The sequence below is a fragment of the Abrus precatorius genome, unplaced genomic scaffold (genome assembly GCF_003935025.1).
Source record: "Abrus precatorius isolate BTA unplaced genomic scaffold, Abrus_2018 Scaffold10, whole genome shotgun sequence".
Classification (NCBI taxonomy): domain Eukaryota; kingdom Viridiplantae; phylum Streptophyta; class Magnoliopsida; order Fabales; family Fabaceae; genus Abrus; species Abrus precatorius.
In genome coordinates this window covers 5413348-5433290 of record NW_020874292.1, presented here as the reverse complement: position 1 = coordinate 5433290, position 19943 = coordinate 5413348, and the positions used below count along the sequence as shown (strand labels likewise).

The window sequence follows — 19943 nt, the reverse complement described above, 5'->3', positions numbered from 1 at the left end:
CTTAACTTTGATTAGTTCTCTGCAACACTTCATTATACACTCACTAAACTAGGAGGAATTATGACTTAAATAACTATTCCATCTTAAACCAACTTAGATTGCATAATTTTAAATTTCCATTACAATTAATAATAATCATTAATTGATTATTGTGTAGTAGCTGTTATGAGGAATCTGATTGCGGCCCCGCCAATCACTGCAGCAATTTAAAACCTGGCTGCCAGCTATACCAATCATTTACTCAATTTTGGAAGTTGACAACTACAAATAGCAATATATTCCTTCCACTTCTTTCATTAAATTTATGAAAAAGTCTCTTGATGGTTCTACCCCCCCTTTTTTTTTTACAAAACTTAAATATAGTATTTATATATATTATTAGTATAATATTTTAATTAAAATTAAAATTTTATGTTAAGAATTTGCATAATTAAATTCGATATAGAAGTCACTACATTAATATTAAAAATAAACACATATTATTAAAGTAAAACTCTAACTTTAATTAAAAAATAATATCAAACAATATCATATATTTATGATTGTAATTAAACTTTTTCCTTTACTATAATATTGCAATGAACAATGTCATTTGTTAAACTTATAATATATTTTGTTAACTTTGATTGTTTGAATTTAAATATTTTCAATTAATATTTTTTTATAAAAAATATTATATTTAAATATAAAGTGTAGTAAATATTCTATTTTATAAAAATTATTATTAATAAAATTTAATAATTATAAATAATTATTAAAGAGAATACATTAAAAAATTATTTTTATTAACAATTTTTCATTTTTTAGGCTTTGAATTAGTGTCTGTTAAAGTGCTTTTTACATTGGGTCAATTCAAATTCGATTATTTTTTAATTTTTTGTGTATGATTAAAAATATCAACTAATAGTGTCAAATTCATTAATAACTTTATATAATATAAAATTAATTATTTAATTATTTTAATAATTATATATAATATTTTTTACATAATTTGAACATTAATAAATGTTATGTTATTCAAAATTTAATATTTTTTATACTTTAAAAATATACTACTTTTAAAATAAAATAATATGATGAAATGTTTGTTAATTTTATTTTTATATAAAATTTATTAATTTAATTTATTTGATAAAAATATTCAAATCAACAGTTAAATTTATTAATTTTTTATTTTATAAAACATTAGTATAAATGTTTAAGTTTGATATTTAATATTAATAAATTTTGACTTCAAAAATATATATTTAAAATTTATTTTAAAAATATAGATTAAGAATATTAATTATTATTATTATTATTATTATTATTATTATCTACATTTCTTATATGATATGACGTGGCAGGGGCTATGTCGTGTTTTTTGGATCTTTGCTTGCCAAAATATCAATCGACTCATTAATGCGTTTCAGTTTTGATTCTTTTAACATTAATTTTTTCTACATTTTTTTTTCTTCTTACATTACATTTTTATTTAGTTCTTATATTTTTATACTTATTTTTTATGTTTAATTTTTAAATTTTTTTTATTTTACCATTCAATTTAATTTGATAAGTTACGGAATTGGATATAGTAAGTGAATTTATTATTAAATTTTTTTTATATATACAAAAATTTAAATTTAAAAATTTACTTAAACAATAAAATTAAATTTAAAAATTTATTTAAGCAATATTAAATTGTTTATTACCGAACTAACTTCCATTAATATTTCTTTCTTCTTTTTACTCACTTCACAATTCACATCCAAATAAATGTGTCAAAGTATGATTTTTGTTTTTCGGCCTTCTTACACTTAAAGCTAACGGGTGTGAGGGATGGAAATGTGATTTTGCCAAAAAAATAAAAATAAAATTAAGTTTGGTCATTTAAAATTAAAGTTACATTTTCTCTTAAAAGCACATCTGATTGACAAAATAAACAAGTTATTTGTTAAATCGGTTAAATCATTAGAAATAATACTTTAAATATATACTTAGCTAATATTTTCTTTGATTTTTTTATAACAAATTATTATTATTTTATAAGAAAAGACCACTTTTTAAATAATTTTTTTTATATTTTTCATTATAAAATTTGTATTAATGAAACACTCATTTATTATTTATAAAAATAAATATATTTATTCATTTAATATACAAGTAATCAATTTTATTATTTTTATTATAAATATTTTGGAATATATTAAAAATTAAATAAATATAATTAATTTTCATTGATTTTAATGAATTAATTACTTATTTTATTTTTTATAAAAAATATATATATAACTTACCGACAGACTGAGTATGTGCTAGTAACTTGACACTTTAATATTATTTGAGAATTGAGAATGAATTGAAACTTACTCAAGCTTAAAAATTAAATAAAAAAAGAATTACCTAAATCTTTATAATTATATTTTAATAATATATTTAGTCAATAAAATATCTTCAAAGTAATTTCATAAAAAAATTTACAATTCACTTTCTTTTAAAATGAAAATTTCTGAACTACCAGAATTTAAAACAGACAAGCCCCAACATGTTTGAAAATTTTACCATCGATTTGGTAGAAATTATATTTAATTGCTTTTATGGTGAGAAGATCTAGTTACACATGAATTAACAAAAAATATTTACACAATTTAATATTATAATAGTATTAACCTATTTTAATTAAAAATATATGCTTAAAATATTTTTTTATCAATATATCTAAACATTATTTATATCAAAATTATTTTGTTTTAATCTCACTTATAATACATTTTTTTGAAAATTAAACAATCCCAAATTAATATTTCAAAAGATTCTCCCATATTCACACAAAAATAAAATAATGTTCACATATTGTTTTTTCTTTGTAAAACGAAGCCACATTTCTAATGTCTTACATATTTTATATGATAAAAGGAATTTTATTGAAGAATTATTTGGCAAGGAAAAGTTTAAATAAATTTTGGTGTAGAGAATTTTAATGAGTCAGTGTATTATTATTAAAAAAATTTATAGTTTCGATTCATTTTTCTTCATTTTGTTTTCCAACATTGCTCTTACAGTACGTGATATCTTCGAATAACAGGATCTCCCAAAATCTACTTCAGAAAAGTTGTTCCACGTAGGTTAGGGTCACTACAAATGCCTTAAAGTGGCAGGTGCAGGTACCACTTTTTGGGCCTGAAAAGGTTTTACAATAAAAAATTATATACATAATAATGCTTTTTTTAATATTTTTATCATTATTTAAATTTCATAATAATTTTTTATAAAGAATAGATTTAAATTAATAACATGACTAATATAATAATTAAAGGACATTATTTAAAATAATATGACAAATTTTTTATTATAACAATAATTTTATGGATCAGGCTCTCTAGGTGTGTTGAATTGGTGCAGTTTTTCACCTAGAAAGCACAACTTTTGATTCTGTTACTTTCTACGCCGAAACTATGGACCAAAATGCCTAAAGAGAAATTGTATTGGAAGAATTACTAATTTATGTAAACGTTATTTTATACGCACACAATTTTTATATAAGTGAGAGATGATATATTTGGGGATACCAACGTATAATCTTCCAAGACTTTGATTTACATGGATTTAGACCAAAGAAAAATGGTTAGAATTAATTAGTATCTATATGCCTATGTCTGGCTCTACATGGAACAAATTACACTCTCTTTTGCAACCTAAAAATTGTCTCGAATGTAGTGCACACTGTGTTTGGCTAAAATAAGATAAAATCAAAGTTGAAGTTAACTTGAATATTTTAAATTCCTCGGTATGAAACCTATATTTTATTGTATTGTTTGCCGGTGAGTGAAGTTATGTTCGTACAAATATTGATAAAAATATTTTAATTCAACGTAATATGACTATTTTAGCAATACTGGTATAAAAATAGAAACTTTTATTTTAATGTAACAAATTCTATTAACTTAAGCATCAATGTATAAGATACTTTTTATCTTACGTGTTTGAAGATTTGAATTGAATTGTACCTACCACTAAATCTCCCCAACCGATTAAAACAAAGGATATCCAATGTATCTAAGCACAGTAAAATTGATACCTAACGAATTGTTTTGAAATGTGATTGAGATTAAAGTTGGGAGTAAGTACAATCAACATCTCCTAACTCTTTGGGCCTTTTTCCTGTACCATTTACAAGGACAGGACGATAGAAAAGGGAGATTCCATAGAACCCAAGTCCCATCAATTGGCAGCTATACAATCAGCAACCTGTCAACATAGATGCTGCAACCCATATGCATTGTTTTACAATTATATTCACAGAAAGAGAAACTTGTTTTGTCAATTACCACAACATTAATAGGTTCGGTCAAGGACATGTGCTTCTCCTTGTCCACTAAATTGCACTAGCTAGCTACACTCTTCACACAAGGTGGGCAATCACCACTCACCCCACATACTCATACATGTATCTTTTTTCTTTATTTTGGTCAATATGCATATATCTTACCTGCCTGCTTGGAAAAGTAGTTCTCATGTTGGGTTAAATCACTATGAAGATGGAATCGAATTTTTATTGGAGAAAAAAATAACAAAGAAAAGCCAAAAGAATGAAAAAGATCATATATATTAAAAAAAAAGGTGGAAAAGGAATTTGTCCTTTGAAATCATTTTAGTTGGTGCCCCCAATTCGTTCAACCTAAAATCAAAAGATGCATGATGGCCCTTTACGTGCCTCGTATCATGGGGATGTGACTCCATTTTGTTTCTCAGATAAAGTGTCTCCATTAGGGTTGAGAGGCCGTAGAAATGGATGCATCATAGGGGAAAGAGATATGGTTACCATATAATCTTAATTATACCCCACTTCTTTCACTTGATTTGAATACCCCATTTGCATATTTCACTTAAATATTAACATGATTAAGTTAAAACGTCGTTTTACCGACACAGATAATGTAACTTATGTGGGGTTAAGCTGATTCTTAATTATCTTCAATTTTGTCAAAGAAATGGAAAAGTGGGCTCTCGTGACCAAGCATTTCACCCTGTTTGTATAAAATTATTATTCTTCGAACCGATGTAGTCAAGAAAGTGACTCTATTTTTGTCAAATCAAATGCAATTTTTAATATGATCATCGTGTCATTTTCTTTGATTATGCAGCATAATTAGTTTGCGTATTACAAGTACTTTGAATTTATAGTATATATATTTAATAGTATAGTCGTGTATGCACTTACTATTTTAATTTTATCTAAAACTACCACTATTTGAATATTAAATTTGACATCTGACTAATTTAGGTAGATATATGTACCTGCCTGCTATTTTTGTTAACAGGCATTAATCTTTATATTTTTATGATCTGGTATCATGTATAATACGTCATACTTAATAGTGAATAGACAGCTTATACCCACAATTTTATTTTGACTTGGATCGTTTCCTGCTTTCGGGATTATCTAGTTTTTACTAGAAAGAACGATTTTAAATAATAAATTTTATGTTTAGAAATATTTAACCTAAAAAATTTGTAACAAAAAAATAAATTGTGTTCGTAAAATTTAATATATAATTTTGCCTATGTATTAATTGAGAAAAATAGCAGAACTCAAATTTGTACTGACATGTCCATTGGGCTACATCAAGGATAAACACATCACTTGACATTAAATACGGGGAGCAAAATCACGTTTTAATTAATCCTATCATATTATACATGTTTTTGTAGTTCAAACATGATTATCTCTTTTATATATATATATATAAAGACGGATGCAGTATTTAAGTGGAGTAAGTGTCTTCATTATATTTTAATTTTTTTTATTAAATATATATTATTATATTTTAATTATCTCCTTTATTACATTGTTATTATTAATGCAGTAAAATTTGTACATATTGCTCCAACAAAAATAAATAAAAATTCTAGATCTGTCAAAAAAAAAATAAAAAAAAAAATATATATATATATATACACACCAAAAAAGGAGAGAAAATTACTTTAATCAATGTAGTTTCACCGCGGTGAAGCTTTCAGAATTCCACCAAACTGGGTCAAAGATCGCATCATCAAGAATGGACTCGTATGGTACAAAATTACATCCTACAGTGCTGGATTTTACACTGAAAAACAAATCATGGACTTGATGTTTGCGGTTAGGTGTTATATCTTAGCCATAGATCGCCTTCAGTTTATCTTTTCAATCAATTAATAAAAGGTATAATTGTCCATGATGAGAAAATTTCTATAAATCTCTGGTAATTTCATTTTAACAAGATAACATTTAAGGCCAATAAATTGTTAATTAGCACTTCAGAGCTAGAAACAGTATCCGCAAGATATTTTTCTTGTGAATGCTAGATAATAATGAGGCCAAAACTTGGTTCTAAATTTCCTGATGAAATTCATAGATTACAAAATATAAAGGTACAAATACTGCACAGAGACAAGAAGACCCACATAGTCATAAAATACTGATTATTATTAATATTTATTATTCACATTTCACAATCTATACCTGCTTTGGTTCCTCAATCCACTTGGATCTTAGCATCTTGAGCAACATTCTTGCCTTTGTTTTAGTTTTGGTGCCACACTGACTCTGTAGAAGAAACAGTAACTGAGTCAAAACTCCTGCGCCAATGGCTTCTTCTCTTGCACGCCCAAAATCACGACAAACAATTGAAAGTACCCCAACAGCACTCTCGCTACACTCTTGGTTACATACCCTGAAAACCATTTTCACCAAAGTTTCAATCCCATTTGGGTGATTCACCAAAGCCTCTTTAGCACTTTCTAGCACTAAAAGTTTCTTAATTATTGCCATTGCAAGTGGAGCCAAGTTCTTCTGCTTCGTTTCACAACCTGAAATGTATGTTATGATCCCATCAATTGCTCCTGCCTTCACTAAATTCTCTCTGTTAGATTGCACTGAACATAATGCTGACATGGCTTTAATTGCAACCTTAGAAACCTCACAATCTTGGCCAACAAGTAGAACAATCTCATGCAATAGTTTGTGCGAGTTTCCAAGTAGGTGACATACCTCCTCTGTTTGTGGTGCTGCTGTTGAATCTATTAGATGACACAAACTAGTCTTAACCGAGCTGTTTCCCTTCTCAAATAATAACATAAACGTTGCTAACTTTGCCTCATCTTTGATCATATTTAGAGGCTCCAAACTCAAAAGAGGCAACAATTTTAGAATGCAAGAAAGTGCTAACTCCGCCAATTCGATGTGATTGTTTGAGAGCTGTGCACAAGCTCTTCCAAAAACCAGTTCCAAAAGCAAAGGCAAGAAACTCAATTGGTGGAAACAGGACTTTCTGAAAGAGCAATACTCATCAGAAAGAACTCTAATTTTCTCAAGTGCTTGGAGCTTGTTTTCCAAGGTGGATTGTGGAGACTCAAGGGTGTGTTTTAGTGCAGCTAAATAATCAATAGTTGCAGTATTACCATGGTCAAATTGGGAGCCCAATTGAAGCCACTGGTCAATCAAATGGCGAAGAGTGTGATTGGGAACAATGGATGGATCATGAAGCTTCAGCATTGTTACAGGGCATGTGAGATTTCCTGCAGCCAACCATTTCTCTATGCTTGATCTATCATAGGTTTGGCCTGTGCATAAAGTCACCGGATCTTCGAACAAGTCCAAACTTATGGGGCATCTGAACAAGTGAGGAATGGTAATTTCAATTTGGGCTTGGTTCATGGACAGAAACTGAAGATACCAAAGACCAAAGAAAGAAAGATTATTGTATCTCCAAAATGGTACTTCAATTCAAAGTGACAGAAAATCAAAGTGGGTTCTGGAAATATGATGTTGGGTAGCTTAAAGTCTGAGGCTTTAGGTGTGACCAATACAAGACAAGCATTTTTGAGGCACTAAAACACTAATGCCATAAAGATGGTGTCAGAAAGTAGCAAACTTTTTTATTTTTTTCCTTCTGCTTTGGCTACTAAAGCCTAGAGACAGCAGAAGTTAATGACAAGAGGTAGAAACTAGAAAGTGGTTCCTGAGTGGGAGAGGACTTAGAAATGGACCATTATAAATTGCACACAAGTAATGGAGTAAAAGAAATTTATAAAAGTTGGGGACTTATATTACATTCCAAATCGGATGCAGAAAAGAAGAGTGGAGAATGAGGAAGTTTATTTAAGCCTGCAGTTCTTCCTGACAGACAAGACAGTGGAGAAAGAGAAAGAGCAAAAGTGCAATCTTAGTTGGAAAAAACAGGAAAGAACACCCACATACAGAGGTCCAAGAAACAGACCTTATCACAACTAATAATATAGTATAATTGTGGGAATGGTCCCCAGCTTACCCTATACCAATCCAGTCAAACTGACCCACCAAAAGGAAAAATTATTGTTAATGTCTTTCAAGTTTGAATCACCTATCTATTAGTTGAGGAAGCAAGAAATCTGTGTCACTTGTTTTCTTTTCTTTTGTTTTTTGGGTAATGGAGGGGGTGTGCTCTTGATACCTTTTTTATTTATTTAATTTTTTGTTCCTTGCTTGCTATTTTGCTTTGTTTACTTTTACCAACGGACCCAATCTAAATTTTTTTATTAGGAGAGTGGTTGATTTTTAATATAAGATTTAAATTGGTGGTGTAAGTTTGTTTAAAATGCTTAATATAATTACTTCAGTCATCAATAAGTTGTGAGATTTTATGATATAGCTATTATGAGTGGCAATTTATTCGAAAATTTAATATGAATATACTTGTAGAAATTCAATTATAAGCTAAGCTATAAGGTTTAATTTAGGTATAATTTTTTTTAAAAGTTTATTTAAACTGAGTTTAACTCTATAGTAAATCCACGTATTTAGTAATTATATATTTGTATATTTAATAAAAAGAATATTATTTTAAAATACTTAAATATAATTGAACAAAATCATTTAATTCATATAAGACTTGTTTTTTCAACATATTTAATAACGGAAGGAACTGAATTTATTGCTAGTCATAAGGCTCATGAGAGGAGCAATAATATGAGAAACCACTGGATGAGTAGAGACGGTATGATATTTATTGTAACGCAAATTGCAAATTGCAAATTGCAAATTGAATGAAAGGAATATTCTATCTTGCATTTTAGAGTATCTCTTCCTTGCCTAGATTTCACAGCACAGTGATAAAAAAAAAAGAAAAAGAAAAGGGAAATTTGGTTCAACCGTCAATTTAGGGATAAATAATAAAAGGCATTTTGATGCACACTCATAATTTCGAAATAGATCTTCCATAACCATAAGCCTTATTGCACGTTGTCAAATTATGAACTCAAATTACATTACCAATCAAATCATTTCAATACCTCTCAAGTTGCTGTCGTCCTTTACCCATTATACGTTATTACAAAAATTCAAAAACATGAAAAAGGTTCAAGAGGTAGCTTCTCAGACGATGATTTCCTTTCGCTTTTTCTTCTCAGTGGAGTGTGGAGATTCAAAAGTCTTCTTCATTTTTAATTCAATATACTCAGAACAAATTTCTTATAATTATAATTTTTCGAAACAATTAGAATTTTTTTTTGTTACTTATTCATCCTAAAAAAACTGATAGTTCGTGTAAATTATTTTAAGTCAAAAGGACTGTCCATCATATTATAGACTTTTTATTTGAAGTTAATCATTAAAAAGGTATGAAAATAAAACAATGGCTTTTATTACTTATTTTATATCATTTTTGTCATGTACGTTTGTTTTTGATAATCAAGATAATAACATTTAAGTGCATTTATTCTTTGTTTTTAATTTTAAGATTAAAAAAAAAAAGGTACTTGCCACACGATGGCAACTGCAAGTTTCATCTTCCCATGGTAGATAGACGAAACTTGTCTATATTTTTTAAACTTAACTAAAAAAATATTATAAAATAAGAAAGTCGTTTATTGCATAACAAAAATTACTTTAAACCAATAAAATATTTTAATCATATATTTTTTTGTTAAATAGTTTATAAAAGTTGTTCCAAACTGATAAATAAAAAAGGGTTAAATTAGAGTTTGTATTTCAAATCTCCTCAACAAACTTTTTTAATTAATTATTGAAATTTATGATAAATTAATCCAAATATAGTCCAAATTGGTAAAAGAAAAGCGATCATACTCACGTACAGACAAATAATAGAACAAATACCAACAAAACTCAATAGAATTAGTAAATAGCCGTATTATTTACTTATGTTGACACTGGTATAAAAAAATTTATTAAAAGAGAAAAAATTTATTTTAATAATATTTATACCTAAAAACAATAATCTTTAAGTCTCCCACTAAAAAATACTCTTAGTACAATAATAATAATAATAATAATAATAAATCAAAAGGGGGAAAGTTTTGTTCGCTGCACCTGTCTTGAAGTTCTAGAAGAACACCAAAATCTCCGGTTTTGCGGCTAGAATAATAAACTAACGCTGGCTTCAGTTCTTTTTATAAAAATAATTAATGTGTTAACAGTTTTTTAAAATGTATGTCTTAAAGTATGTATAGAAAATATTAAATATATTTTATTAAGCATTTAAATTATCTTAAAAAATATATTTAATATTTTATATAATTTTAAGATAATAACTTTTTCATTTTTAATAAAAAACATATTTTTAACTTTTTAACATGTATCATTGATCACATATTAAAAATTTAATATATATATATTAATTAAGAAATTATATGTCACGTTTTTATAATGTATTTAAAAAGTATTTATTTTAATAAATAATTAAATTAGTGAGTCATATTCTAAATATATAAATACATTTATTTATATAAGTAACAGATGAAAGTTTTATTAACGCAAATATTATGATAAATTAAATTTGTAAAAATAGTAATTAATGTATATGAAAATAAGTTAATATTTCTTATAATTAGAATAAAAAATAATGATAGTTATCATTTATAAAAAAATCATATTTTATGTTGTTGTTGTTATTATTATTATTATCAACATATATCATATTTTATATATTAAACTTGATTTATTTAGTTTAATCATCAAGAATTAAAAGATTATTATGATGTTGGGTTTTAGTTTAAATTTAAAAATATAATTATTTATATTTTAAAATTTTTGGTAAGCTTTGTTTGAGAGTTGATATTTTGGAGGAAATCAAAGACTTATGTAATATAATTTTTGTTTTGAAAATTTTATATGAGAAGGAAAAGTTTATAAATTATGCAAAATATTTCAATTATATGTTTTTAGATTTCTTAAATTAGGAATTTTGTATTAATCCTCTTTTCTTCCCTTCTCCTCTCCTACCTTTCAAACATTTTCCTTCTCTCTCTCTAAACTAAAGCCTTAGAAAATTAAAAACATTACAAACTAATCAAACACAATTAAATAGACTTTTAGTTCAAATTATATCGAAAAAAATATTATTCATTTAATTTTAACCAAACGTGTATTATGAGGCAGCTTCATTTTAACTTAAAAATATTATAAAACTTTTTAATTTATATTCAATAACATTTGTTTTTCTTCTTTTCCAATTTAGCGTGACTTTTGTTGTGATTTTGTAATACTCTTGCCCATTATTTAAAAATTAACTTTTCAGATTATTTGAATGTATATTATATTATTATACAATAGGGTTTTTATTTTATTATTTATATTTTTGAATTTTGTTATTAATTAATCATTTAAATATTTAAAAATGATATAAAAATTATATCATTTTTAATTAATTTAATTATTTAAAAATTAATCACTTACATAAAATTTGTCGAATTGAACCTGATATTCTTATATTCAAAAGTCACATTTATGTTTATCTTTTCTTATTTTTAAAAATTAAAATAAATATAAATATTATTTGTTTAGCATAAAACCTCATAAATTAAAACCACATTTAAATATAATTATATTCTTAGCGCTTTCTATTAACTCGATATAAACCAAGGTTACCAAAAATAGGGGCATCTGAATTTTCAGCTTTGTAGACACAGTAGAAGATACCATAATTTGAACATATGAATTTGAGAGAGAAAAACCATGTGCATGCATCAGAAGGAATCTTGAAACCAACGTATTCATCATTTCATCACTCTATCTTCCTAAGCATTTGCTCTGACTTGTGCGTGTTTCGATTTTTTTTGACTAACCAAACTTTTCCTCCACCATTGCCATTTTGTCAATATTCTACACCACAAATTCTCAGCATCCATAAACTACTCTCTTTATATGATCCATGCCATGCTACCTCTCAATAAGAGTCCCAAACACGCTTTCTATTGGGTTATTAAAACTACTATGATAATGTTTATAACATTTATTAAGAAGTTTGTTCAAATAGATTCTTATTTTACTTGGGATGGTAACGTTGTGTTTTGTTTATATTATCATTATTATTAACCTCTATATGTAACTGTTAAAATATTTGCACTTAGCATCTCTATCATGTGAGTAGGCGATGGCAAACCAACTTAAAATAAATGTTCCCTTGAAAACAGGTAAGTTCGGCAACAAAGAGAAATGGGAATAGAGAAAGAGACCAAACAACAAATTGACAAAAAGATGGCCACCAATGAAACTTTGTAAAGAAATTTTACCCTTTGAACCCTATTTTGTCCGTCTTGGAACATCAAATTAAATTTATTTTAATTAATTAAAAGTTTTTAGTTCTTTTTACGTAACTAAATTCTTTCTTCATTTCAAGTGTGTATATTCAAAACTATCCCAATCAAAATGTGAAACTATTATTATTCTATGGCGGCGCACACACACACGAACAAGAGTAGGGTTTTACTAATAAAAATCTTAAAAGCAGTATTTAAAGAATAAATTACGGAAAATTTATGTTAAAATATATTAAAATCCTTAAAAATTATATTAGTAATTTTTTATTTTTAATTCTTTAAGCAATGTTCGAGTATTGGTTAACATTTGTCTTATAAAAATACCACCAATAGTTATTTCACAAATATTAGTATAAAATATTCTTTATTTATTAAAAAGTAAATAGCCCAAAAGGCCTAATGAAATGAAGTATACTATGGTTTTAAAATTTAACTCGTCTCTAATGTTCGATCAAGTGACGGGACTTGAATGATAATGGCTATTTGCGTTTTATAATGACAATTCTTGTATTTTTACACACATAACTTTTACAATTTTTTATTATATTATATGTCATATTTATATTTCTTATTTTTGTTCTATCTATTTCCATCTTAAATTTGAGTGTCAAAGAGTTATTTTTCTTATAATAAGCACCCTCTCCTCATATCTACCAATTTTCAACTTAAGTGTTCCAGTCTTCAAGAGTTTCTAGATTTACAAGCCGAGTGAAGGAAGGATTGGATGGAACACATGTTTAATTATCACTTTGGAGAGTCAAATTAAACAATTGAATATCGTGATAGTGACAACATTCGTACATAACTTGAATGCTTGAATAACTGGAAATATTAATTAATTTTTTAAAATCGTATAAAATAACCTTACATGACAAATTGAAAACGAAAAAGAAGAAGAAGAAGAAGATACCACACAAGTAGTCCAACATTTCATGGGCCAAAATTGACATTGAGCCTGGTTTATAACATTTCATGGTGAAATTGCTTAAATATAAGTAATTTTGAACAATTCAACAATGACATTATGAAGGTTTGGATATGATATATGGTAGGAGTTTTCAAGAAAGTGAATGATTACATGTTTGCAATATTTTGGGTGTGAGGGTCACGCGTGAAGGGTCCACTTGTTGGTGGTTTTTGAACTGTAATTATAAACAAATGTGTAGGGATGGCAGAGAAATCATGCCGCTACGTGTATCCATCCCCAAATTTATTCTTAATGCTTTCATTAATCCCAAACTCTCTCTTCCATTTCCCTATGATTTGTATAACTAAATTAAGTTTAGAGGGATGTTTTACTTATTATGAATATAAATTATTAGGTTTATTCAAATATTTAAAGAAGTTTATATAAATTTTGTATATTAATGTATAATTATATAGTCTAAATTTATACTTAATATAATCTGAAAATAAAAATTATATTTTTAAACATATACACGCAAGTTTATATAAAAATATTAAATCTCGTAGTTAATTTTAAAATAAAATTATTAAATAGTATAAAATTAATATAATTTAATCTCTCTTCGAATAATAATAATAATATTTTTTTCAAGTTATATTATTTATATAACATTTTTTTTCTATATTACTTTTTCACCTGTATCTCTTACCGTCGTATCTATCATCTTAGAATACACTTCTTTATCTTCTTTTTCTATCTCTTTGTTGTACAAATTTTACTAAAAAGAATTGTAAATACAATTTCCAGTAATAGGTATTTTATTTATACAATCAATTTATAAAATTTTACTTTCATTTAATACCTTTAATTCTAAATCCACTATCAATATTTTTCTTTGTTAATTTAAATTTAAATTTTTACCAACTCTATTTATTAAGGGTAAATAAAAAAAAACATAATAAATACTTCAGAAAGACTATCAAGTGTTTTGTAGAAAGGCCCATTAAAACCTAATTTCTAAAAAGCGCCTTATAAAAAAATTAAAAAGCATATCAATATTATTAAATTCGTTTTCTTTGTTCGTGTGAACTCTAATCCTAGAATGATCCATAAAGGTACTCAAAGATGTATTTTTGACCAATTATATATTTTTTATTACCACCTCATTGTCATTAACAAATAACCAAATCTCTTAATGGTATTATAATATAACCATTAGTAATCTAGCATATTTTTAGTGAGCTTAACGAAGATTGGATCAATAAGGTTTAGAGAAATGTTGCAGCAGTTATAAAATTAGTACATGAGGTTGACGATGACGTAGAGAAGTGGTGTACCTATTAAACAACTTCAAACTCAAATCAATGTTTGAACTAATAAAGTAATAGCAAGAAATAAATCACATACCTCATCAAATGTGAGAGTAGTTAGTTATTTTATGCATGACACGGGTGATGTACAACCTTGGTATGAAAATTACTTATTGAATTACATAGCATAAATTGAGCTTAATATAAAAAAGAACTTACTAGTGATCTAGAGGTACTAATTAAATTGCCTCAAATCAATTGATTTAAATCACAGTGAGAATATAAGATTAATTAAAATATATAATTTATAATCATGGATCAATCTCACGTCAAATATAAGATTATAGTATATTTTTACAATAATTATAGGCAAATAATTAAGTTAGTAAAAAGTGTACCTGTTATGAAGTAGTTTTTGAGTGCTTAATTAGGATAGTAATTAGAGATAGAAATAGGAAGTTAGGTTAGACTTTATACATTCTGACCTATTTAATAATTTTGAAGTTTAAATTTGATTTATTATCTGATATACATTTTTTTTTATTTAAGTTTATTTTAAATTTTTTAAAAGCCTTTTTAGCCTATTATTTATTATAGACTTTTTTATTAAGTCTATTTTGACTTTTTTAAAAGTCTTCCTAATTTATTAACATTTTTAATGACCTACTTCGTATTGTAACTTTTAATAAGATTAATTTTTTTTATAAATAAGCTATTAAATCATCTAAATATGTATATCTTTATAAAGATCATACGAATTATATCTAAATAAATTATAAAAAATAGTTTAACATCTTAAATATATATAATAAAATTATATATTTTTATTTCATCAAAATACATAATCAAAATAGCACAATTGTAAATTAAATTATGCAACAGTAACGTAAAAGACTCTAACAAATACAAATCTCTTCTTTAAAAATATGTAGTAGAGAGACTAATAATTTATTTAAACATTATTTTTTAAAGAATAAATTTATCTTTTTTTTTAAATGTATGTAGCAAAAAAAAAAAAAAACACAAAAACGAATTTTATTATGAAAATAATTTAAAAAGTGCTAGGATAGTAAAACTTAGGTTATATTAATATCAAAGAATGAGAAAAAAAAGTTAAATTTAAAGAGAAAATGATGATTATCATAAATTATTAATAATATTGGCGTGCATTAAGGCTTTACACATATGTGGTTAATATATTTAATAGAAAATCCTGTATTTGAACCTCGCAATGTACAAAATTATCTTGAGGCAAAGACAGCCACAAATCACTGAGTGAAAATAAGTTTTGGAACTTTTGAGTATGGGAATGCCTCGTGGTCTTTCACCTTTAACTTAAAAAATGATAATAAAATTAACATGATAAAATCTCATCAGAGTTAAGAAAAGAATTAAGAACAAGTAATTATCATCACAAATTGATAATACCGTTGGCATGCTACAAGGTGAAAGTGAGAGGAGTTCAAAAAGTAAAGAAGAAGAACTTTAAAGTAAATAATTTTAGTTAGTAATGTGAAAAAATGTAAAAACCAACATATCCACACATGTAATGCTTCAACATTTATATATTTATCTAAATATAGATATAAATAAATTAAATTAGGCAAACTAAAATATTTACATGACCCATGCAAGACTGAATGATGTAAAATGGTAACTGGATCATTTTCTTATACCTTTGTATTTGCCAGCTCTTAGTTGTTGTTCTCATTCATGCTAGCAAAGAGCAAGAACAAATACGAAATACCAAATCAGAAACATATTCTTGTCAAATTCACTTATACTGACTATTGGACAGAGTTATTAATATAAAAGAAAAATTGTGCTAATATAATTACATGTAACTGTATGTACATATAAAGACTCGAGTGTACAAGCCAAAAAAACAAAAAAAAAACCTACACCACAAGACATAATACAGAGAGAGAGAAAAAAAAAAGAATTTTTCTGTACTTTGTTATGACACAACATGAAGGGAGTGGATTTAAAACTGGCTAGTGGTCTGAAATGGTCACCTTATGTCCTTGTGGTGTTAGAGGACGACGAGTAATCTCAGTGATATGTTCTTCACCATTTGGTGTTACTATCTCTTCACATTGTGACCCCACATATTGTTGCACCACCAAAACTGAAGCAGTTGCTGCAAAATCTGAAGATGCTAATAGATCCCCAATTGCTCCAATTTCTGGGCACTCACTCCAATCAGTGAGTCCTGCAGTGAGTGGTGATATCATACCTTGACCTCTCCCAACAATGAAAAGGTCATGAATATCATCCATTGTCCTTATTGCTGCCACTGTATCTTCACCGTTATTAACCACTTTTTCAATGTAATCAACAGAATCATAATCACAACATATCATTCTAAACTCACATATAAGCTTTTCATCAAGTTGTTTATCTATATCTTTATCTGTTTGCACTGTCAACACTCTTGGTTCATCGGAAACGAAGTCAACATGTTGCTTCAATGGCTCAGATAATTGATCACCTGGAACAAAACGCATTATAGTAAGGCTAATGCCTGAATGTTCCAGCATTCTCCATCCATAGCATAATGCTTCTCTATCATCTGGTCCTCCAAAAAATAATATTGCTATATGATGACACGCTTGATTTGCATCCAAACGGTTAGAGCCACTAAAGCCTCTATCCACTAGAATTCCCACAGAACAAGGTGCATGTGCTAGTACATTTTGGTTAATGGTTCTAAATGCCATGTTGGTAGCTTCCATTCCACCATCAACTGTTTGTTGTTTATGAAAAGGTACAATTATTAGAGACACGCGTTTCTCTTCTGCCAAATTGCATATGTCTTCATGCATGGTGGAATAAGGGGAGATAGCTGTTAAGGGTTGCACCGAGATATCTGAAGCATGTTGCTCATAGTTTTCAAAGGCTTTCATTATGTGATCAGATTGTGCTTCAGTTCTATTAAGTGGTGGGTGTTCAGGTTTTGAAGCGTTGTGGACAATGAGCATGGCAGATGTACGGCCACTAAGTTCCACCAAATGGAGCACATAGACACATATTGGGGACTTCTTAGTTGGATTAGATGCTTCAAGGAGATTGATCATAGTTGGGACGTTTCTAGGGGTGTGGACACATACTAGGACTCTGAACTCAACTTCCGATTTTGACATCTCAATTGTTCTTCTTTTGTAACATATGTTATTCCTTGATGGCCTATAAATAATTGATATGGCAGGCACAACGATTGAAGTCATTACTAGAGTTATAACAACCATGACTGCAAATAATTTTTCATCAAAAGCCTGCACGCAGTTGTAAATGGTCAACATGTGTAGATGAAGAATTAGGGGATCTACAAGCTTAATTCTCCTCATATACTCCCATTGTTCCATATATTTTGCTGATTTTGCATTTTTCTTTTTACTTATATTTCAAAACTTTCGTTGTTTTAGAAATTCAAGATTAATTAATGCTTTCCAACTACAATAATTACTTTAACTAACTATCATAATTATATCTCCCATTTATCACTTTCGTTTTCACCTATAAATAAGAATATTTTAGTCAAAATATAAAAAGTATACATCAATTGATAATTTCTTTACGTGTACGTAACTTTTCACATAAGATATGATACAAACTAGGGAGAATAACCTTTTCTTGTTAATTCTCCTATTTATTAGATAAAGTACCAAATATTATATTTTCAAGATATTACTTTTTCATTTAATATTTTTTTATAGTGTTAAGCGGATTAATAAAAGAATATAACATTACTCGTCCTAGTATTAGTACCTTCTGGTCCATCCCAACATTAAGCACGACCATTTCAACGAGGCCTTTTGTGTTCATAAGTAAGCCAAGGGCAGCTCCTTCATGTATTGGCATTTGATAAAAGAAAGCAACCAATAAAGTTCCGATAACTTTGCCAATGCAAGCCAGGAAAATGAGAAGAAAAAGAAGTGCCCAAGTGTATGTCCCTTGGATGAGTCGTACATTAGTTTTTAGCCCACTAATGGCAAAAAAGAGAGGCAGTAAAAGTCCAGAAACGAAGTCTTCAAGCTTTTCCACAAGTGTAAAGCTTAGTGGTCCATTTGGGATTGCCAAACCAAACACAAAAGCTCCAAAAACAGAATGAGTTCCAATAGCATCAGTGATGAAACCTGAGACCATGACAGAAGCTAGTATAAGAGATATATAGAACTCACTGAAGGATTCTCCTTCAGGGGTTCTATTAACTACCCATGAAGCTGCTGGTCTAACAACATAAGCACAGAAGGCCACAAATGCTGCACTTGACAATAGAACCCATAGAGAAGCAAAGGTAGTTGATTTATTCTCAGATAAAGCAACGGCTAATGCTAAGAGAACCCAAGCACACACATCATTGATGAGGGCAGCTGAAAGAGCAAGCCTACCCAACTCAGTGTTGATCAGTTTAAGCTCAGCAAGGACCCTAGCAAGAACAGGAAATGCAGTGACAGAGAGTGCAACGCCAATGAATAGTACAAAAGTTCCTCTGTTAATCTCAATAGTTTCTTTGGTCGAAAAGAAAACGAAAGTACATCCAATAAGGAAAGGCAAAACCATGCCAGCAATTGCCGAAACCACTGCTTTTTTACCTACTCTTCTTAACACCGTTATGTCCATTTCCACTCCCACCAAGAAGAGAAAATAAAGGAGACCAACATTGGCCATTGTTTCAATCACCATCACACTTCTTAGAGGAAATATTGCATCAGCAAATGCTTTGTTTTGCCCAAGCACTGAAGGACCCAACATTACTCCACCCTATAAATAAATATATCTATCAGCAAATGTGGTGAAGTTTACATCATTTGACTTATATGTAATGAAATTTATGATATAAACTAACCAATATTTCAGCAATTACACGTGGCTGGCGAAAGGGCTTGAGAATGAAGACAAATATTCGGGTGGCTGCCACAACTAATGTTAATTGCAATATGAAAAGTGGGAGAGAATAATCCAAAGGGTTATCTCCTTGCCATATCCCATTTGTTGTTATCATGGTAGGTGCATAGCAAACTATGTACTCATCCGTGTCGTTGTTTGCATTTCCCATTTTTATCTATTTACCAACAACTCTTATGTGCAATCCTAATAAAGGACCTTTTCATGTGTCAAATATGCGTTTCTTTGCTTTTACCGAGGTACAAGCAGCATGTACCACGTTCAAA

General features: G+C 27.9%; 1 protein-coding gene across 1 annotated transcript; it reads right to left on the bottom strand.

Moving 5' to 3' along the window:
• Positions 1-16763: 16763 nt before the first annotated feature.
• On the bottom strand, positions 16764-19828 carry LOC113869386 (cation/H(+) antiporter 15-like). Its single transcript, XM_027505692.1, has 3 exons — positions 19619-19828; positions 18538-19533; positions 16764-18044 (listed from the first exon to the last, which is right to left on the bottom strand). Exons 1-3 carry the CDS (start codon positions 19826-19828, stop codon positions 16764-16766), a joined length of 2487 nt encoding a protein of 828 aa, XP_027361493.1.
• Positions 19829-19943: the final 115 nt, after the last annotated feature.